Here is a 23,727-nt window from a genome sequence, read left to right as displayed (position 1 = left end):
TTTTTGATTACTTTCTAGTTTTGACTATCAACAATTTTATCACATAAAACTAAACTATCAACAATTTTATCACATAAAACTTATTGCTATATATTTTCTCCGTTCTTTTTTAAATGTTGTTTTAAAAAATATATATTTAAAAAGAAAAAATAAATAAAAATATAATAGAAAACTATCTTGGTTGAAAAGCTTTATGCTTAAATGCCACTTTAAAAAAAATAAAAGAATATCCAATAGTGAATAAAGAGAGGAATGAAGCCGAATAAAATATGAAATTGAAAGGAAATGTAAAAGGCAGAGGATACAATAATAATGTAATCCAGCAGTGTCAAACTTGAAAGCCAATAAAATGGATTTATATTGCATTGAATCTTGCATTTTACATTGTAAATGGATCTTATTATATATTTAATTAATATTACAAAACTTATTATATTAAAAATTAAGTAATTTATAATTAAATTATAACCAGTCTTCCTATCCAAAAATAAAACTATAATGGGTCCGACCCAAATCAAACCCTTGTAAGTTATGTCAAAGGCAAGTTTTAATTTAACTTTGTTTTAAGTTGTCAAGCATTGACAGCCAAAACTAGAAATGAGATGATAGAACTTCCAAATGATGAAATTTATGGTTCATATAATATATTAAAATGAAAATCATTGTAGGTAAAAAAAAAAGCTTATGAGAGTACAATTATAACATCACAAGTTTCAGACATTGCACTAATCAAGTTTCAAACATCCACTTTTACTACTCTTCCATAGCATCTCCTTCAATTACTTCAACCTTCTCCTTCAAAGGAGTAATCTTTGTCGAGAGAACCTCTGCAATAGAAGTTAACATAAAATATTAGATTTATTTTAACATCAAAAATATTAGATATTATACATCAAGTATTAGATATTAGATATTAGATATTATATACTCTGTTTAAGCAACAAGAAAAGTAGGGAAGAAGAGTCGGACTATCAATTTCTGATAACCTTCTCAAAGTCTGTAGAATTCTATTTTGTTTAAATTTAAATAATGGCATGCATGTATATCATACATGCTAAACTATAAAAGACTCTTCCACATACATATGGTTAAGTTCAATTAGCCTCCTTGTATTGGGCTACACTCTTTCAATGTGAACGGAACCAGATGAAATAATTGGGTAGCCTACTAAACATGTTCACAACCAGACCTTCCAATTCTCATAGATTATATAAGTGCCATAAGTAGACTACTGCTCATTATTTTTCAACTTTCTTCTACTCAACTTTAAATGGTTTTCCCTTCCCACGACACTAATTATGTGCTATCATTTTTGCTGCCATGGACTTATGCCCCTCTACGAAGAAACAAAATGGCTCTTCATATGCAAAAAAGTTATTATACAACATGGTTCTTCATAAGTGGAATTATAGTAATCGGTATCTCCAAAAAGGAATTTGACTTTGTGCAACCTAGACTTGTCTCTAGATGATTAATAGCAAGAAGAGCCATTGACTTTTTTTAAATAGGACAGATAATGGAGAAAAAACAAGTACAAAAACTGCTTAGTAGCAATAGGATTTACTGTGGCCAAGGTTTGATTACACACAAAATTCCCCCTCTACATAAACCTACTACTGTCAGAATCATCCTTACTTCAGCTCTCTTTCTCGCAGTTGACCTCAAAGCCAAATGGATGTGAATATCGCTTTCCTAAATGGTGTTTTAGATGGATGAGTGTATATGGACTCAAGGCGCATAATGGCTCTTACAGAAAGTAAAGGATAGTCCAGAATTTGAGGCTCCTACCATGGAAATATTCTCCTAACAAACTCTTAGCAATTAACCAGTATGACTTACACTACACTCTCCGCCACAAATATATTTTCCTTCCCTGTAACTGAACTCCTAGAATCCAACTCCACATTATAACTAACCCACTCTCTATCCCTCTAAGTGGGTCCTGGATTTGGGTAGATCAGGAACATACCACCTTCCAATACTGATAGATTATATCAGTACCATAAATAGACAGTTCGCTCTTTTTCCCCTTTATTCTACTCAAGAATATATCAGTTCCCTTCCCACAATAATAATTATGTGTTGTATCCTCTTTGCTGACATGACACATGCCCCAAAATAAAGAAATAAAATGTTTCTTCACGTTAAGAGTCTCACATCGGACAATATATGGCCTAAACATGTGCTTATAAGTGGGGGCAATCCTCACCCTACTAGCCGGTTTTGTAGGGATGAGTTAGGCCCAACCACATTTCTTAATATGATATCAGGAGCCTCGTTTAAGATCCAGTGGGCCACCTATTATGGTTTCCGGTATCGGGTCACCCACCATTTATTTCCACGCTCCAGTTGTTTAGTCCTGGGCGTGAGGGGGTGTGTTAAGAGTTTCACATCGGACAATATATGGCCTGAACATTTTATAAGTGGGGGCAATTCTCACTCTACTAGCAGGTTTTGTAGGGATGAGTTAGGCCCAACCGCATTTTCTTAACATGGTATCAACAGCATCATTTAAGATCCGGTGGGCCACCTATTATGGTTTCTGCTATCGGGCCACCCACCATTTATTTCCACGCTCCAGTTGTCTAGTCTTGGGCGTGAGGGGGTGTGTTAAGAGTCTCACTTCGGACAATATATGACCTATACATGTGCTTATAAGTGGGGGCAATCCTCACCCTACTAGCCAGTTTTGTAGGGATGAGTTAGGCCCAACCACATTTCCTAACACTTCATATGCAAAAAAATTATAATACAACATCCTTCGAGGAAGACCCAGAAAAACTATAAGAGAAGTTATTAAGAAAGATCTCGAGATTAATGATTTTGATAGATGCATTGTCGTTGATTGAACATTTTGGCGAAAGTAGTGAGATAAGGCTTAGTTGTTGTTGTATGGTTTATTCATTATTTGAAGAAACATGACATACTAAATGAGATGTGAACAATTTGCTTGATGATGGCGAACTTCTTGAATTGGCAAAGTTGTCTCTTGATACTAGACTAAAAAGCTAAGTATTTTTGGGTGATGAGAACTTGGGAGATGAAAATGATACCGTTAGCATTAGATGAAAAATTGCAAAAAGAGATGTGACTTCTTTTAAGTAGGACAAATATGGGAGATAATCAAGTACAAAGCCAGCAAAGTAGCAAAAGGGTTTCACCAACAGACAAGGTTTGATCACGCAGAAAATTTCCCCTGTAATTAAACCTAGGAATCATCATCACTTCAGCTCTTTCTCACAGTAGACCTCTAAGCCAAATGATGTGAATAACACTTTACTGAATGGTGTTTTAGATGGATGAGATGATAATTGGAGCAGCCCCAATGGTCTAAAGCAGCAAATAAAAGTCCGGTCTGCAGATTTTACAAGCCACTTTATGGCCAGACACATGCTCTCAATGCCTGTTTTAAAAAGCTGAAAAGTTCTCTCTACTCACTCAGATTCACATCTAGTAAATGTGATCCATCTCTTCTATTTTTATCTACAGCAAGTCTTCTGGTATGTCTATTTGGTTGAACTTCTAAAATAACATACTGGAGTTTTTTCCCCATTACAATTTATAAAAACACTCACATCACAACCCTCTTCCTTTATTTTGCATGATTATTCTCTCAAGCCCTTAATTTTTTTATAGATTCTTGTTGCGAACCCGAAAATCCGCAACTTAGAGAATATAGAAGAAATGGATTAAAATGCACAAATATGAAAAATAGTATATTATTTCTGAAACTGAAAGGTAAATGCAAGAGGATGAATATCCTAATGCCCACAGAGCAAAGCTCCTACAGAGGCATGAAGCCAACTGTTCATAACAAACTATATTCTTCCATCATGATCTCACACTCCCTCGCCTCACTCTATATACTACTAAGAGGCATAACAAACTTGCCAACTAAGCAGCCTACCCCACTCAATATTTACCAAATAACCTCACCATACTCTTTATTACAATAATAGCCCTTTTCCTATATCTCTTGTACTTGGATCTCTATCAATACCCACCCCTTCAAAACAACCTTGTCCCCAAGGTTGAAATTTGCATCCATCAAACTTGCCTCTATCAAATACAAAGTTGAGCAATCCATGAACATTAAGCAAACCATTCCAGCAGTAGTCACAAGTTGTAGCTGCCATAGGAAAATTGAGCTCTCCTGGGTCCCATTGTCGGATCAGCACCGACATTATCCTCCCATTATCTGATGATCCCTGTTTTGGATAAATGCAGTCAGTGGAAGAAACTTTTTGCAGATGCTTATGAATGATACACCAACATAAATGCTTGAGGGAATTCCAAATCTTTCCCCTATCATATACAAAATTAAGCCTGCTGCAGAAAGTGAGTAAGTTCCTCCAATAGCCTTCGCAAACAATTACTACCTTCATAATATTGAACTTCCCTGGATCCCTTTGTATGATCAAAGTTGTTGGGTTTCCCGACATCATTTCAAAACAAAACTCATAGTCTCCATTATTTCTACCCACTGCTATCATTTCTTTCCAAGTATTGTGAATATTGAATATTGACACAAGAGCAAACTCATTTGAAACCTCCAATATATCAATTATTGATTTCCCTGCAATTCTTAAGGACATGATCACACCATTTATTATTTCCTCCATTGCAAAATTCTCAAACTGAAGAGCAAGTGTCATTCTCTTGTTGTCACATACCATAAATTCATTTGTCAGCTTAGATGTATAAAAGACAGAAACCTCCAAATCCTTTATCAAATATGCTCCCATAAAAATCAGAAAGAAGCAACAGAGGTTAAAGCCAACCACCTTTAATATACTTGGTTCAGGGGATGTTGTAGTGTTGTTAATATATGAATGCAGAACTGCTAGGTAAACTAAGTAATCAAAATTACTTACCTCTGACATAAACAAAAATAATAACCAAGCCCTCCCTTCATTCCTTGTAGGCAAATGCTCTTCTGATAGTAACTCATCTCTCATATCACAACTAGTTATATTATGAATCAAATCTTCAAAATCATGTGTTAATGGTGGTTTCTTCAACAACGACCACCTGATTTTGGCAATTAAATTAACATTCAACACCTCAAACTATGGAGGGAATAAATCAATGACCAGAGGTGCCGATGATAAAGTCACAACAATAGGCTCTATAGTGGCATGGAGATGCAACAACGTGCTTTTAGAGGAAGCATTCATAGAAGATTGCAAGAGAAAATGAGAGGCCGACATCTGGGGTGGCGGCGGCGGCGCACATACTGGAGACGTCGGCAAAGTGCATGAGTGAGTAAACGCAGTCTGCCCGCTATCAATCACCACTCTCTCTTGAATTGAATCTTGTGAGAGTACGCCTTGAAATTGGTTATCAAATGCCGTATTGTCGTGTACAGAGAAGCTCTTGGAGAAACAGGTCAAATCTACTATTTTAATTTTAACCAACATTCCTGGGCCCCATTTTTCTTGTACCCAAATGTTTTCAACCGGGTCAAATAGCCATATCCCAGCCCACATGGTAATTTTAACCGCCTCAAATGGAAAAGTAAGGCTCATTAGGTTAAAAGAAGTATTAAAAGTGCCAATTACCCAATCTACCCCTACCTTTTCCCAGAACCTTCCAACAACAGTAATGGTGATTTTACTCACCCTTGCATGTTGATTAGAATCGATGGTCACCAATGATACACTGACCGGCAACAGTGGAGCTATTTCCCGACGATGAAGTACCAAAATCTTTTGCACTCTTTCTTCCTGTATTTGTTTCCCTAGTGATTTTTGATTTGGTGCCCCAGCACCTGAATAAATGTTTTGTCGTTCCAGAGGTTTTGGCGGCGGTGAAAAAAACACAACAGTTGAATCATCATCCCGTGGCTTGGGTGGCGGTTCGCGCCGTGGAAGTGTTGTCGCCAGTTGATCAGAGTCCCGCGATTCTAACAGGCGTAATTCCGGAGAGAATATATCAGGTGGCTTTGGTTCGAGTAAAATCTTAATCAGTGAATCCAAGTCCGGTGGTTCCGGCGACGGAGGTGGCTCAAACACATACACCTGATGCTTTCCTCTTTGTACCTCATTCACTTCTTTCGCCTCCATCACAATCTCCACTATCTTTTCTGGCTGAGGTGTTAACCTTCGTAATTCATTGCTAGCCGTGACTTCTCCAGAATTGTTCATCACCTCTAGCCCCGATTCAGTCTCGCCACCCTTTGACTTTGTATCGTTCTCAGGAGTTTCATTCATAACGTATCCATGGCTTTCTTCCTTCTCAACTTCTGCAGCTTCCATCATCTCCCACAGATCTGGAATGAATTTTATAATGAAACCCATTTCAAAAGACTTCCACGTGATTTCCTGTTTACCTTTCTTCCAAGAGAGCCACCAGGTTAAAGCATCCCCACTCAACCCAAATGCAGTCACCCATCCCACCTTTCTTTCTTCACAAAGCCAAGTGTTAGCCTCAAAATACCGATCTAATTGGATCAGCCACCAATAGCCATCTTCTGTTCCGTCGAATCTAGGAACCACCTTCGTAGATATCACTGGTTCGAATCCGGTAGGTCGGACCATTGTTGCGAACCCGAAAATCCGCAACTTAGAGAATATAGAAGAAATGGATTAAAATGCACAAATATGAAAAATAGTATATTATTTCTGAAACTGAAAGGTAAATGCAAGAGGATGAATATCCTAATGCCCACAGAGCAAAGCTCCTACAGAGGCATGAAGCCAACTGTTCATAACAAACTATATTCTTCCATCATGATCTCACACTCCCTCGCCTCACTCTATATACTACTAAGAGGCATAACAAACTTGCCAACTAAGCAGCCTACCCCACTCAATATTTACCAAATAACCTCACCATACTCTTTATTACAATAATAGCCCTTTTCCTATATCTCTTGTACTTGGATCTCTATCAATTCTTCTTTGATCCCACAACAGCGTGAAACTAATTTTTACTTCCAAAAGCTACCACTTTTTTTGGTACCGAAAAAATTTCCCTCAACTCATTGCTTCTTTGAAGTGTAACTCCTACGTTGGCAACAGCACATATGCCACTACTTTTTCTTTATCCCACTCCCAATTTTGCTTTCTAGTTCTCTCTATGGCCTAGAAGTTTCTCTCTCCTCTCCTTCCATTTAGCAAATTGTGTCTTGGTTAAAGTCACTGTGCTTTCCAAAACTACCCCTTATTTTCATTTCCTCGACAAGCATCTTATAATAATTATAATAATAATAATAATAATAATAATAATAATAATAATAATAATACAAATTTATCTATATATACATTCATATTATTATATATAAATTTTCAATCTAAAAAATTTATTCCATTCTCATTCAAATTAATTTTTCACTTCTATTATTTTTTTAAAATTTATAGAGGGATTGTTTCAGAAGAAACCAATAATAAGATAATTTTCTTTCGAGGTATTATTTAAAATTATATGTTAACTAGTAAGTTACAACATATTTAATCTAATATATTCATAAGTTAGAGGCGTTTCATTTATGTATTACGGTGAATAGAGTAGTCGGTCATGTTTGGCACACAAGCAGATACTTCATTTCTATTATTTTTAAAAATCTTGAAGTTCACTTTTTTTCTGCTATTTGTCACAGCATCAGCTGGCAGAAACTGGAATAGCAAAACTTAGATGGTGTTGCGGTTTTCATACTGCACCATAAAGCACGTATGTATATAGTGCGCACTATATTCACTCTCAATATTGACAACTGTCTCTGTAACATGTTATGGTAGACTCAAGTGTAAAATAAGTAAAGTTTGCAACAAACCAGTCTTTTTGGAGAAGGTAAAGCCTCTTGGATTGACAAAAGTACGGGGATTTGGCTGGAGGTGATTCCTTAGATATTCCTTATGTCCCTGCACAGAATTAATGAAGAATAAGTACACAAATTAGAATTATATGCATCCCTTCAAACAACTTGTAAGATTTGGCACCAAGGACCTAACCTTGGTTATCACACAAACATCAACATTACTTCCACTTCCCAAGTCATTGAATATACCAGCACATATCGCCTCAACAACTATCTTAACGCCTTCATCCCTCTGCACCAGATCAAAATGTTCAAAGAAAATGAAATTTTCTATTGAATTGTAATATCAAGACATGATTGAAGTTGCAAACACCATCAGCATCAACTACAATTTACAACAATTACAGTGTATTCCCTCCGGACTAAATTAGAAGCAAAATTAAACTACTGCACAAAGATTAAGGACCCTATGTTAGTCAAGTTTAATTTAATTTTCATAAATTCATATACAAAAAATAATGAAATGCATTTCTTAAACTACCCTTAATGGTACTTAATGTAGAGGCATCTCACATTTCACTTGTCTTGAATTAGGTAAAGGATAATTTTGGAATAATGACATTATATAGTTCTGTTAAATTATGTTTGTATTCAAGTTCGAGGGTGTACATCTTTATATATAGACACTTGATCAATATTAGTTTCATTTCATCCTATTAAAAATGAATGAAAATGTAAATAAAACAAAATTTGATAGAATATTAAAGGGTGTCCTTCCACATAATCAACATAAAATTTGATAGAATATTAGAGGGTGTCCTTCCACATAATCAACATCTACAACAATAATAAAACTGCCCAAGGAGACTACTAGCAATCTCCACTAATTTTACACAGCACTTTATCGGTTGCTTTTCATTATTGATTTGTCTTCATCTAATTATTGAAAGTAAGTATGTTTGCAAATTGGATTGGACTGGTTTAGAGGGGGGGAGTATCTGATACAATCCTGTTGATTTTGATATTAGAACATAAAACTAGTTTGATTTTAAAATTAAATATGATCAGATATGACCCCACTTATTTCAGTTTGGATTGGACTGTTTTCAGTTTTGGTTATGGTCTAACGTATTTTGCTTAGTATTTTTTAAGAAATTTATTTTTATGACCATAAAAAACCGGAAGAAAAAAAAGCATGGTAGATAATACATTATGACCACTCATTTAGTATGATAATTGTGGGTAAATGATTATGTAACATGTGTCAATAGTACAATTTATTAATTTTTAGGTTTGGATTGGACCGGTTTGCATCATAGGAACAAAAAATTGATCCAATCCGCCAAAAAAAAACTTGATTTTGGGAATTTTCAATTTTTCAGTTTGTTTGATTTTTGCCGTTTAGGTTTGGTTGTTGCGGATAGTATTGGATTGGATATGAATAGCCCTAAATAGGAGTGAATAAACATTTTGAATCGGATGGGAGCTCTTTGTTTTTTATACAGCATACTGTTGATGCAATATAGCTATTAATAAAGAGCAAAACTGACGCAGGCATATCTTTTTCCTTAATATGTTTACTTACACTCAAGCTTTCCTTGTATTTAGACTCAAATACAGACATTGCAGCAAGGGAACCAGATCCCATTGTAGCAAATGGAAGGGTGTCAGTTGACCCGTGTGGATAGATCTGCGAAAATGAATACAAATAGTCATGAGAAATCCAGTTGTGAATTCCAAATATTAAAATTTTAAATATTAAAGGAAAGTTTAAACAATGAACTAACAGTATGTAAATGTGGTCCAGTGATGTCAACCCCACCAAGAACTAATGCAGCTGAGACATGACCTTGGTAACTGCACATATTTTGAAGTGTCAGAATCAGTGGTCAATACAAGGAGTAAAATCGCTTAAACAAAAGTTCTGAAACTCAACTTGAAAAGGTGTCTCTTAAGAAGAGTCAGTGCGGTAACAACTCTTGATTCTCTTCCAGTATGATAGCGATGTAGTTGCAGCTGTGAGCTAACCATGTCTGCAATAAATAACACATCTCATTTTCAATGGTTTTACTATATTAACAAGATGAAACCAAGGCCGGATACCAAGCTTTCAAAAAAAATGAAACCTAAAGACTAATCATACGCAAAATTGTATACAGGATAAAATAAAAATGTGCAACAAGTATGCATTATTAAAGATACCTGTTACTGCCTCTGTATCAGCAGCAGTGCCTGCTCCACAACAATATATGTTAGGAGCCATATAATGAATCTTCTCACAATTTTTATCAGCGACAATGGGTCCTTCAGTTGCCCTGGTATCTGCTCCAAGAATGATACCATCCTGAGGCAAATTTATTTGTGGAAAACGTTAACTTTCAAAAACCACACAAAATAAAATTAGTACACAGTAAGAATAAAGCCTGTGAAATGGGTGCTAGTTCCAGGGAAAATCATGAAGACTGAAGAGTATAGATGCCATGGTACAACTCTGTATTTGTTGACCATTTCGTAAAAATAAACAATCACTAAACAGAGGAACTCAATCTCAAATCTATGAAGCAAAAAGTTTACATTGAACCTCAGCTTTAATGTTATAAAAATAAACACAGCCAAATGGAAAGTTCCCAAGCTAGATGACACAAAGTTGGCTAATAAATGAGTACTTCACAGCTAGTAACTGAGTCCAAAAAGATTTTGTGAAATTTTTTCAACCTAAAATACATCAGGTTGGAACCAATCATTGCATTATCATCATAACATAAGCAAATCCTCCTTGCTAATACCCAAATTTGTTTGACTTTCCTAGACATACAAAGAATCCTTAGAATGCTATGCCAGACGAGAAATTAGCAAAGGCATATTTCAGTCTTTGAATCCATCAATCCAATGAAGACTGAACTCAAGATAAAGATGCAGGCAAATGAGTAAAAACAAATACTTGAGAAAACAACATAAACAAGAATTAAAAGCATTATTATTCAAACCTGGAAAACTAAACCAACAATAGTGGTTCCAGTCTTCAAGTAAGAAGGGGGTTTGAGACCCTTCTTTTCCAGCATATCATTTCTTCTGCAGAGATCGAAACTGAACCCGCCCTTAGGAGGAACATCCAACGACTTCGTCATTCCCAAAACTTGAACAGATCCTGAAATCAAAACTAAGACCAAAAAGAAAATAATAATAATTGTTAACAAAATCAAGCCATTTTCAAATGCTTCACAATCACTATGCAACACAGAAATTAGCCTAAAATTGATACAATGTAACACGGAATCACAGATTAGTGAACTCGTTAAGCAATACAAAACTACTTAACCAAATATAATCTGGAACTGGAGAAGTTAGGAAAAATTAAAAATGAGGAAATCGAGAAATTAGGGTTTGAGATCTGGCAATTGAAAATGTGGAAACAGGGATCCAAAGCGGAAACTGAGGGGGAAGGGTTTTACAGAGAATAGAGCGAGAGAAAGGACTCACGGGAGGAAGATGAAGATGTGAATGAATCCGATAAGCTGTAATTAGAGTATCGAACTTGGTTCAAGGGTTTTACTAGTAGTATATGATACTTGTTGCTTTTCGTATTTCTCAAGAATAGTGTGTAGAAAATTTTTGGAAATATTATGTAATTTTTTATATGTGGAGTGTATTATTGATATTAAATATGAATTTTATTTTATGTAATTTTTATTTTAGTATATAAAACTAGTTTGGAAACGATATAAGACTAGTTTTTAAACGATGACTTTAAAATATATTCTCTTATCACTTTTATGTAATTTTTATTTTTATATAAATGATGACTTTTGTTTCATTATGGAACCAAAGAAGAGAAATTAAACGGTGATGATGGCGGATTTGGGCTTCTAATGTGGTACAGTGGCTAGTGGGGATCTATGTGATTAATATTTCAACGTTCAAGTTATTAGATGAGGAAGAAGAGTGTAATAAAATTGTATATGTTAGATCTATGATTTTATGATTTGCATAAATTTTGCTAAAATATGGTTTTTAACTGATGTTAAGCAAGATGTTGTAACATTCTGGTGTCATGTGTTTCAGACAGATGTTGAGTTAGATGTCTTGACATCTTGGCCTATTGTACAGCATGTGTTGTTATATCCCTTGACATATTTGATTTGTTTTTTGAGATTCCTTTAGGTGTTTACCAGTGATTTATGACAAACAACCGCTAGTCCTCCAAAGGTATATACTTTGGTAACTTACAGGATCGATTAGATTGATCCTAGGACATGTGTCTCGAGAGTTCGTATCTTTGTGATCTGATTCATGATCGTTGATATTTCTGGATTATGAATGTTATCAAAATCTTTTGACTAATTTCGCCTTTCAATAATCTATTAACAATAACTCTAAGTGCAACTTAAAGATTAAAGAAATAAATGACGAAACTATAAGTAAACCGCTTGTAAAGACTTTAACTTAAATTGCACTAAGTAAATGACTGAAATGAATAAACTTGTAAATGTAAAGAAAGCAAAATAATGTCTTTCGACGTAAATTTAACTTATATTGAATAAGTAAAACAAAGAGTAAATGTGGTGTTCTTCATACATACATTATTTCAGCAAATTCTCTTTTCTCTAACGCTGGTACTTCGAGTAACTTTTGTGAATTTCTGTATATTAATTCGAACACACCTTAATCTAAACATTAAGACTTATATTTATACTAGTTCGACCCTAACGGTCTCTACGTAGATTACTGCCACGTCCGATATTTCAAACGTCGCCTCATTTCAGATGCTTCCACGCGTTCGTCATGCAAAACCGTTCCGTTTGAATTTCAAACTTTCCCGCTTAACGCCTCGACTCTGCTGACGCCGCTATCGAAGGGTACTTGCAAAGATTATAAAATCTCTTCCATCACATCCTTCAATTACAACAAATCTTTTCCTTCAAGGACAAGACTTAAAATAGCTTCATAAAAGCCATTTCTTTTTCATAACATAACACTTTTAAAGTATCATGATCCTTTGGTCAAAATCTCCAGCTAACATATTGCCCCCTATAAATGTCTATTTTGAATTCATGCAGAAGTAGGCATTTTTTGATCACCAGATTTCGACAAAAACCTTTTATAAACTCAAAGGTCTAATAACTGTCAGTCAATCACGACTTAACTTCCCAAAAAATGTCCCATCGAGATGTGCGTTCAGTTATTGTCATCATAACTACCTATTCCCTAGAAAGTGAACAACAATTTTTCAACTTCCTCACCAAACCGCCAGCACGTGGCCCGCTACTCCCGCCAGGTGTACCCTACTTCCTCATAGAGTAGCCCTATAAAAGCTAGCCACTATCTTTCTTTCTTTTACGCAAACATCCATCTTCAACCTTGGTTCAAATCTCCATTTTTCTGAAACTTCTCTTTTTCCAGAAAAAACCCTTTTCTTCATTCCAAGATATACCATGTCTTCTGATAATCAGCAAAAGAAATCTAAGAAAGCCAAGAAGGCTGGATCTCCAAAGAGTTATGCTTCTCACGATACTCCAACAAGTAAGATCGTCACGGTTGGGAATCGAGAGTACATTACAGCTCCAAAACTTACTAAAGAACAAAGAGTTATTTTCACTTCCCAAGTAATGATTCCATCCCTTCTTTCTGGAATTAAATTAGGGTTTTTAGGACCATTAGTTTCTCAAGGTCATTTAGAAAAATGCACAGAATTTTTTCCATGTCATTTTGATACAAAACCCATAGCAAACAAAATCGCTCCCTCAAAGGATGAGGACTCAAACCAAAATTCGGCTGAACATATTAAAGAAAAGACCTCTGAGGGTACCTCTTCACATTCTATCATAGAAAGAGAAGCATTCCAGTTAGATTATATAACTGAGAATTTCAGACCTTTTTGTTCTTGTCCAACCTTAGATAAATCCTATCTATCTTGGTTAACTAAAGTTGAAAAACAAAAGGCCCCGTTCTGGAAGAAATTAGGCATCTTCGACCTAATTCAAATGTCCAAACTAGGGTTCAGCTATTGCCAACCCTTATTGTTGTCTAGCTTGTACTTCTGGGATGGTACATACAACACTTTCCACCTTCCATGCGGAATGATAACACCTAAGCTTTTCGACATAGCTGCCATATCCGGACTTCATCCAACAGGAGAGGCCTTCGACCCTTATCAGGATAGTGAAGACTTAATTGGCTTCACCGTCAAAAATGTTTCATTCAGTTCTTACATCAATTTATACCACACTTCAGGAGAAGATGTCTCTGACGTAGAACACATAGCATTCCTAGGTTTATGGTTATCTAAATTTTTCTTTTGTTGTAAATCCCTGCAAGTCGCAAAGAGATCTCTAACCCTTGCCAATCAGTTGTATAATGATCGAAAAATATGTTTAAGTGAACTCCTGTTAGCCAGTTTATATGAAAGCTTAGGGTCAGCAAGTACAAAAATAAAACACTATACACCTGGCACCAACCTACTTCTGTCTGGACCTTACTGGCTTCTTCAATTGTGGCTAAATGCCACATTCGAACCTTCTTTGCCAACGCATGGACGTGTGGATGAAAATGATCCAGCGATAGAAGACAGAAGTATTGAAGGTATTAGGCTCCTTCAACTGACTCCAACTGATGAAGGCGATAACTTTCAAGCCTCTCTCACCAAATATACTTTGATGTTTTCGAAACGCCACAATTTTACTCCTTCAATGGCTCCATTTGCCAAACGAACTCATGGCCCCTCTTAGTTTACTACTTCACTTGAAGACGCTATTAAGGATGCCAATGCGGAGATTGAAGATATATGGCGTGTGTTTTTTGTAACACCCTTCTAAACCCCCGCGGAAAATATAATGTATTCAGAGTAATAACACAACAAGGATGCTACAATTATTAAATAAATAAAAACATCAAGTCGATTGTCATGCTTTATTAAGATTAAACCAAACTTCAAACATGTGTTCATCACAGCGGAAACTTATTTTAAACAATGTAAGGAACATATCCAAACAGTTCAACAATACATAATCCATAATCAAAATAGCAACAAAGTATCTCAAGTAACGCTAAGACTAATCGATCCCAGTGTTACAATCAGAGCATGACTCGACACGAACTACGGGCTAGCCTACAAGCTATCTTCACCCAGTCAAGACGCCGCTACATCCTTAATCTGAAATCATCAAAGTAAGGGTGAGTTTCATTCGAATTAATAACCATTATACAATCATAAGCAATAAAATATCATAGCAATTATCATCCACTCAAACATACATGTAATTGGAATTTATCACAACAAGCAAGCATCAGTACACAAGCATCATCTAACACACCACACAATCATTCAGTTATAAAAGGATATAATGCAATGAATGGACTGACACTAATGCATGTGGTACCATACATGGGATACACCCATCCAACTGATCTTTTCATCACCGAGATACAGTTTTAACCAGCACAAATTCCACACAATGGGAATTATGCCCACCAATTTGATCCATTTCATCACCGGGATCCATCACCAAAAATGTATGCCAATGAATGCAACATATAACATGCTTACAACATCACCAATCCGATGTAACACATCGTCATCATTATCATCACCAAATCATCACCAATAAGCATGTATATATTCTTAGCATTCATACAAACATATCACACGCATACACGAAAGTCATCACCCAGTAAATAATATAATCACAAATAAACAACTTGGACTTTACGTCCATACCATCTATTCATCGTATAGGCCATTAACTCAGCTTCGCAATGCTCAAAACGGCGCATAAATCGGATACTCGGAGCAAAAGTTATGGGATTTTAAAGATAAAACACTTTTTAAAAAAATGCTGCAGAACCCGGGTTGTCCCTACATGGGAACCGGTTCCTGGCAGCTTCCCAAAACACGCCTCTGATTTTTACTATGGGGAACCGGGTTGTCCCTACATGGGAACCGGTTCCCAGCTACCCAGAATCCATACGCTCTGTTTTTTATAAGGGGGAACCGGTTCGTCCCACATGGGAACCGGTTCCTACGTACCTGCACAGCAAAATTCATCATTTTGACAGCATTTACCCTATCCCATTTCCCCAATTCCAGGTACATACGAACATACACACAATTATCATTGATTTTCACACAATTACACATTTCAAACAAGTTATTGACATGTATTAACATCATATATCACAAGTATCAACAGAATCATGTCAATTCATACTAGATTATCAAAACCTAACAAAATTCCCAACCCGACACGTACGATTGAATTACACGATAATCCTAATCAATCTTACCGCCTACAATCGCATAAGGATCACTAACCCGAAGAATCCCCCCTTACCTCAGAGTCGAATCTTCGAAGTTCTCCTTCCCTTTAGGCTTTTCTCACTTTCACGTGTTCTTCAGTTCCAAAATCTGCTTCTTCTGCTTCTACTTCTCTTTCCCCAATTTTCCTTTATTTTATGAAAAATAAAATAAAATATTCTTAATGGGCTTGCTTAGTTAACACCCCCCCTTCTACTAACTATCACACTCAGCCCAACACCATATTTTATCATTTTTTTCCAAGTAATTCCCACAAATTATTAATTCTAATAATTTAATTAAAGAAAATAATTAAATTAATAACAAGAATTAACGGGGTGTTACAACTCTCCCCCACTAAAAGAGTTTTCGTCCTCGAAAAGATACCTCAAACGAAGAGTTCGGGATAAGAGTCTTTCATCTGACTCTCCAGTTCCCACGTAACATTTCCACCTGCAGCTCCTCCCCAAGCTACTTGGACTAAAGCTATTTCTTTACCACGTAGTTGCTTTATCTTCCGATCTTCAATCCTCATAGGCAACGCCTCAACTGTCATATTATCTCTCACTTGCACATCATCTGCCTGGATTACATGAGACGGATCCGCTATATATTTCCTCAATTGAGATACATGGAATACGTCATGTAGGTTTGCAAGTGTTGTCGGTAAAGCAATACGATAAGCAACCTCTCCTACTCTTTCCGTAATCTGAAACGGACCAATGAAACGCGGCGTCAACTTCCTTGACTTTAGTGCTCGACCAACACCCGTCGTAGGAGTTACTCTCAGAAACACATGATCCCCCTCTTGAAATTCAAGTGTTCTCCGTCTCTTATCATGATAGCTCTTTTGACGACTTTGAGAAGCCTTCATCTTCTCCTGAATCATCTTAATCTTTTCCGTCGTCTCTTGAACAATTTCTGGTCCAACCACTGCACTTTCACCAGATTCATACCAACATAATGGTGTCCTACACCTCCTACCATACAAAGCTTCAAATGGAGCCATACCAATACTTGAATGGTAGCTATTATTGTAAGTGAACTCAATCAACAGCAAATAACTATCCCATGCACCACCTTTTTCCAATACACAAGCACGCAATAGATCTTCCAATGATTGAATTGTCCTTTCAGTCTGACCATCAGTCTGCGGATGGTAAGCAGAACTTAACCTCAATTTAGTACCCAAGGCCTTCTGTAACCCTTCCCAAAATCTGGATGTGAATCTTGGATCTCTATCTGATACGATACTCGAAGGGATACCATGCAAACTTACTATTTTCTCAATGTACAACTGTGCCAACCTTTCCATAGAATAATCCATTCTCATCGGTATGAAGTGAGCCGATTTCGTCAATCTATCCACAATAACCCAAATGGCTTCATAATTCTTTGCTGTTCTTGGCAATCCAGATACAAAGTCCATGGATATGCTATCCCACTTCCATTCAGGAATAAATAAAGGTTGCATAGTCCCATACGGCTTCTGGTGTTCGATCTTTGACTTCTGACAAGTCAGACAAGAATAAACAAATTCAGCTATTTCCTTTTTCATTCCAGGCCACCAGAATAACTTCTTCAAATCATGGTACATCTTAGTAGCACCAGGGTGAATACTCAATCCACTACGATGTCCTTCTTCCAAGATACTCTTCCTCAGTTCAGTAACATCAGGAACACAAACACGGTCGCCAAACCTCATTATGCCATTCTCATCAATTCTGAATTCACCTCCTTTTCCTTGATTAATCAAAGTCAATTTGTCAACTAGTCCCACATCATCTTTCTGCTTTTCTCTGATCTCATCAAGAATTCCACTAGTCAGCTTTAGCATACCCAACTTGATGCTATTCGAAGTGCCTTCACATACCAAACTTAAATCCCGAAATTGCTCAATCAAATCTAGTTCTCGGATCATCAACATAGACATATGCAAGGACTTCCTACTCAAAGCGTCAGCAACAACATTCGCCTTACCCGGATGGTAATTCAGCTCAAAATCATAATCTTTAAGGAACTCTAACCACCTCCTCTGTCTCATATTAAGTTCCTTCTGGTCGAATAGGTACTTCAAACTCTTATGATCACTAAATACCTCGAACCGTGAACCATAAAGGTAATGTCTCCATAATTTCAACACAAACACTACTGCTGCCAACTCCAAGTCATGAGTCGGGTAATTCTTCTCATGTACTTTAAGTTGTCTCGACGCATAAGCAACTACCTGCTGATTCTGCATTAGTACACCTCCAAGCCCCATCAGTGAAGCATCACAATACACAACAAAAGATTCTGCCGGATTCGGCAAAATTAAAATAGGGGCACTAGTTAGCCTCTTCTTCAATTCTTGGAATCCTTCTTCGCATTTCGAGTCCCAAACGAACGCTTGACCCTTCCTAGTCAACTTCGTCAATGGTAGAGCTAACTTTGAAAATCCTTCTATGAACTTCCGATAATAACCTGCAAGACCCAGAAAGCTACGAATTTCAGTAACGGACTTCGGAGCTTCCCACTGAGACACGACTTCTACCTTTGCTGGATCTACGGCAATACCGTTCTTGGAAATTACATGGCCAAGAAAACTCACTTCACTTAACCAGAAATCACATTTCGACAGTTTGGCATAAAGCTTCTTCTCTTTCAACACTCCCAGCACAATCCTGAGATGCTCTGCATGTTCTTCTTCACTTTTGGAATATATCAGAATGTCATCAATGAACACCACAACGAATTTGTCAAGATAAGGATGAAAAATCCTATTCATGTATTCCATGAAAACACCAGGTGCGTTAGTAACCCCAAACGGCATCACAGTGTATTCATAATGACCATACCTCGTTCTGAACGCAATCTTCTGAATATCATTCGCCTTCACGCGAATCTGATGATACCCCGACCTCAAATCAATCTTACTGAATATACTAGCTCCGACCAACTGATCCATCAAATCATCAATCCTCGGCAATGGATACCGATTCTTGATAGTAACTTTATTCAGTTGTCTGTAGTCCACACACAACCTCATAGATCCTTCTTTCTTCTTTACCAATAGCACCGGTGCACCCCACGGTGACACACTCGGACGAATGAACTCCTTCTCCAACAATTCTTCTATTTGACTCTTCAATTCGGTCAATTCAGATGCTGACATTCTATAAGGTGCCATCGATATAGGACTGGTTCCAGGAACTAACTCAATGGCAAACTCTACTTCCCTTTCAGGTGGTAGCTCTCTAACATCTTCTGGAAAAACTTCTGGAAATTCTCGTACCACTGGTAATTCATTACTCACTACTCTTCCTTTCACTTCCATCGACGCAAAAAGCATAAACACGGCTGCCCCGTCTTGAATTGCTTCACCCACTTGTCTTGCAGTCATTGCCAACTCTTCGATACTCATCTCTTCAGGAAAGATGACCGTCTTGGTAAAACAATTGATATGAACTCGGTTAAATTGCAACCAGTTCATTCCCAGAATAATGTCAAGTTGTTCAAGTGGAAGGCACACTAAGTCCATTCCAAACTTCCTACCAAATATATCAATAGGACAGTTCAAACATGCAGATGAAGTGGTCACTGAACCCGATGCAGGAGTGTCAATAACCATACTTCCATTAATCTTTGATATCTCTAAATTTAGCCTCTTAGCACAGTCCAATGAAATAAACGAGTGAGTTGCACCAGTATCAATAATCGCAATCAAAGGTGTGTTATGTATGAAACACGTACCTTTAATCAGCCTATCCTCCGGAGTAGTTTCTGATCCGGACAAAGCAAAGACTTTTCCTCCAGATTGGTTTTTCTTTGGCTTGGTGCACTGTGTACTGATATGACCTTCGTCACCACAGTTATAGCAAGTCACAGTCCTCATTCGACAGTCAGGAGCAACATGGCCTATTCTGCCACATTTAAAGCACTTCTTCTCTTCTTTCTTGCACTCATTCCTCTTATGTCCTGTTTCACCACAGTTTAAGCACCTAACGGGAGACCAGAATCTCCCCCACTAGGCCTTTTCCAATTACCAGCTCTTGGGTTTCCCCTCCCATATGGTGTACCTCTGTCCATAGGTTTCTTACCCTTCTTATCAACTAACTCGCGAGAGTGAGATGATTTCAGCTTGATACAATCCTCCTCAAAAATCCTGCTACAGTCCACTAAATTAGCAAATCGGCGAATTCTTTGATACCTGATACCCTGTTTGATCTCATCACGAAGACCATTCTCAAACTTGATACACTTAGAGAATTCCCCAACTGCATCGTTGGTGTAGTGTGTGTAGTACTTAGCTAATTCCATGAATTTGGAGGCATATTCAGGCACTGTCATACTACCCTGTGTCAGCTCCAAAAACTCAATTTCCTTCCTTCCCCGAACATCTTCAGGAAAATACTTCCTCAGAAATTCTCTCTTGAATATGGCCCAGGTAATCGCAATCCCATCTGAATCCAATTCAGTCTTAGTAGTAACCCACCAGTCATCAGCTTCTTCCGATAGCATGTGAGTACCGTACCTCACCTTCAGATTTTCCGCACAATCGATCACTCGGAAGATCCTCTCGATCTCTTTCAACCATTTCTGAGCACCATCAGGGTCATGAGTGCCTTTGAACAGTGGAGGGTTATTCCTCTGAAAGCTGTTCAACTGCCTGTCAGCACCAATCGCCGCTCCATTAGCATTCCCTCCCAGTACACCAGCAATCATGCCTAGAGCCTCTGCGATAGCGTCATCGTTCCTTCCACCTCTTCCAGCCATTGTTCTGCTAAACCACAAAACAATCTCATCAGAACAAAAGTATCGACAGTGTTTACCTTACACTAGTCGCATACAAGGGAACACTGACACTAAGACTCTGACTCTAACGACCAACTATGCTCAGATACCACTATTGTAACACCCTTCTAAACCCCCGCGGAAAATATAATGTATTCAGAGTAATAACACAACAAGGATGCTACAATTATTAAATAAATAAAAACATCAAGTCGATTGTCATGCTTTATTAAGATTAAACCAAACTTCAAACATGTGTTCATCACAGCGGAAACTTATTTTAAACAATGTAAGGAACATATCCAAACAGTTCAACAATACATAATCCATAATCAAAATAGCAACAAAGTATCTCAAGTAACGCTAAGACTAATCGATCCCAGTGTTACAATCAGAGCATGACTCGACACGAACTACGGGCTAGCCTACAAGCTATCTTCACCCAGTCAAGACGCCGCTACATCCTTAATCTGAAATCATCAAAGTAAGGGTGAGTTTCATTCGAATTAATAACCATTATACAATCATAAGCAATAAAATATCATAGCAATTATCATCCACTCAAACATACATGTAATTGGAATTTATCACAACAAGCAAGCATCAGTACACAAGCATCATCTAACACACCACACAATCATTCAGTTATAAAAGGATATAATGCAATGAATGGACTGACACTAATGCATGTGGTACCATACATGGGATACACCCATCCAACTGATCTTTTCATCACCGAGATACAGTTTTAACCAGCACAAATTCCACACAATGGGAATTATGCCCACCAATTTGATCCATTTCATCACCGGGATCCATCACCAAAAATGTATGCCAATGAATGCAACATATAACATGCTTACAACATCACCAATCCGATGTAACACATCGTCATCATTATCATCACCAAATCATCACCAATAAGCATGTATATATTCTTAGCATTCATACAAACATATCACACGCATACACGAAAGTCATCACCCAGTAAATAATATAATCACAAATAAACAACTTGGACTTTACGTCCATACCACCTATTCATCGTATAGGCCATTAACTCAGCTTCCCAATGCTCAAAACGGCGCATAAATCGGATACTCGGAGCAAAAGTTATGGGATTTTAAAGATAAAACACTTTTTAAAAAAATGCTGCAGAACCCGGGTTGTCCCTACATGGGAACCGGTTCCTGGCAGCTTCCCAAAACACGCCTCTGATTTTTACTATGGGGAACCGGGTTGTCCCTACATGGGAACCGGTTCCCAGCTACCCAGAATCCATACGCTCTGTTTTTTATAAGGGGGAACCGGTTCGTCCCACATGGGAACCGGTTCCTACATACCTGCACAGCAAAATTCATCATTTTGACAGCATTTACCCTATCCCATTTCCCCAATTTCAGGTACATACGAACATACACACAATTATCATTGATTTTCACACAATTACACATTTCAAATAAGTTATTGACATGTATTAACATCATATATCACAAGTATCAACAGAATCATGTCAATTCATACTAGATTATCAAAACCTAACAAAATTCCCAACCCGACACGTACGATTGAATTACACGATAATCCTAATCAATCTTACCGCCTACAATCGCATAAGGATCACTAACCCGAAGAATCCCCCCTTACCTCAGAGTCGAATCTTCGAAGTTCTCCTTCCCTTTAGGCTCTTCTCACTTTCACGCGTTCTTCAGTTCCAAAATCTGCTTCTTCTGCTTCTACTTCTCTTTCCCCAATTTTCCTTTATTTTATGAAAAATAAAATAAAATATTCTTAATGGGCTTGCTTAGTTAACACCCCCCCTTCTACTAACTATCACACTCAGGCCAACACCATATTTTATCATTTTTTTCCAAGTAATTCCCACAAATTATTAATTCTAATAATTTAATTAAAGAAAATAATTAAATTAATAACAAGAATTAACGGGGTGTTACATTTTTCTCCCAAGACTGCTGGTTTCAAGAATTTTACTAGTGAAGAGCTATGTATGCTTATTAGCTTATCAACCAAATTTTGTCTCTCGACAATTTGGGTTGTGTCAACTCATCCATGTGTCTCTCTTCAAACGAAAGCGTGAATTATGTGTTGTAGGGACTGACTGGACTGCCCAAGACATTGCAACACACCAAAGCTATCATGCAAACTTTGCTGAATTTCAATTGATAGCATATCAACCATCATTTTGGGTGCGTTTGATTTGTTAAAAAATAGGGACTGGACAGGACAAAATTATTTGTCCACCGTTTGATTTAAAAAATAAATAAAGGACAACACAAATAAAGGAATGAGGGACTGGACAACTATCTATTTTTTTGTCACTCACTTAAGTGCCGGACAAAATGTTGTTCCACGTACAAATAAATAAAAATACTAAATTAACCTTTGGATCCTTATATTCAGCAAAACACTGTTGCTCTTAAAACCTAACGCCTCTTCTCATAAACGGCAGAAGACGACGTCACAAACTCCATAAGCAAGTGGTCACCTCTTTAATTTATTGTCCAGGTACTTTACTTTGTTAATTAATTGCTCTAGTTTCCTTTATTATTTATTAACTCTTCTCTGAATATTGTTGGTATAACATAATAGGCTATGATTTGTATTTATTATACAATCTTTCCATTCCATGTGTTTTCTAATTTTTTTTGTCCTTTTCCATGATGTGTTCATTCACTCATATTGTTATAGTAAACAAAACAAAAATATTAGCACATACGTGACGCGCGCTCGCGAAATGTGAACAGAGTCGCCACCAATATATTTATCCTAAAGAGGGAAAGGAATATCAGAAAACCTGAGGTGAATAAGAACGAGGTCTTTCGACCAGAGATAAGGTACGGGAGTCGGTTACGCAAGAGGAAGGTACTAGCACCCCTCACGCCCA

The 23,727-nt window shown here is 37.1% G+C and overlaps 1 protein-coding gene across 1 annotated transcript; it reads right to left on the bottom strand.

Moving 5' to 3' along the window:
• Positions 1–619: 619 nt before the first annotated feature.
• LOC131609084 (proteasome subunit beta type-7-B-like) lies at positions 620–11,372 on the bottom strand. The gene is made up of 9 exons (XM_058880726.1): positions 11,240–11,372; positions 10,747–10,919; positions 9,962–10,103; positions 9,696–9,792; positions 9,547–9,616; positions 9,345–9,449; positions 7,953–8,051; positions 7,775–7,862; positions 620–827 (listed from the first exon to the last, which is right to left on the bottom strand). Exons 2-9 carry the CDS (start codon positions 10,885–10,887, stop codon positions 754–756), a joined length of 816 nt encoding a protein of 271 aa, XP_058736709.1. The 5' UTR covers positions 10,888–10,919; positions 11,240–11,372; the 3' UTR covers positions 620–753.
• Positions 11,373–23,727: the final 12,355 nt, after the last annotated feature.

This window comes from Vicia villosa, linkage group LG6 (genome assembly GCF_029867415.1).
Source record: "Vicia villosa cultivar HV-30 ecotype Madison, WI linkage group LG6, Vvil1.0, whole genome shotgun sequence".
Taxonomy (NCBI): domain Eukaryota; kingdom Viridiplantae; phylum Streptophyta; class Magnoliopsida; order Fabales; family Fabaceae; genus Vicia; species Vicia villosa.
This window is presented reverse-complemented; position numbering and strand designations above follow the sequence as displayed.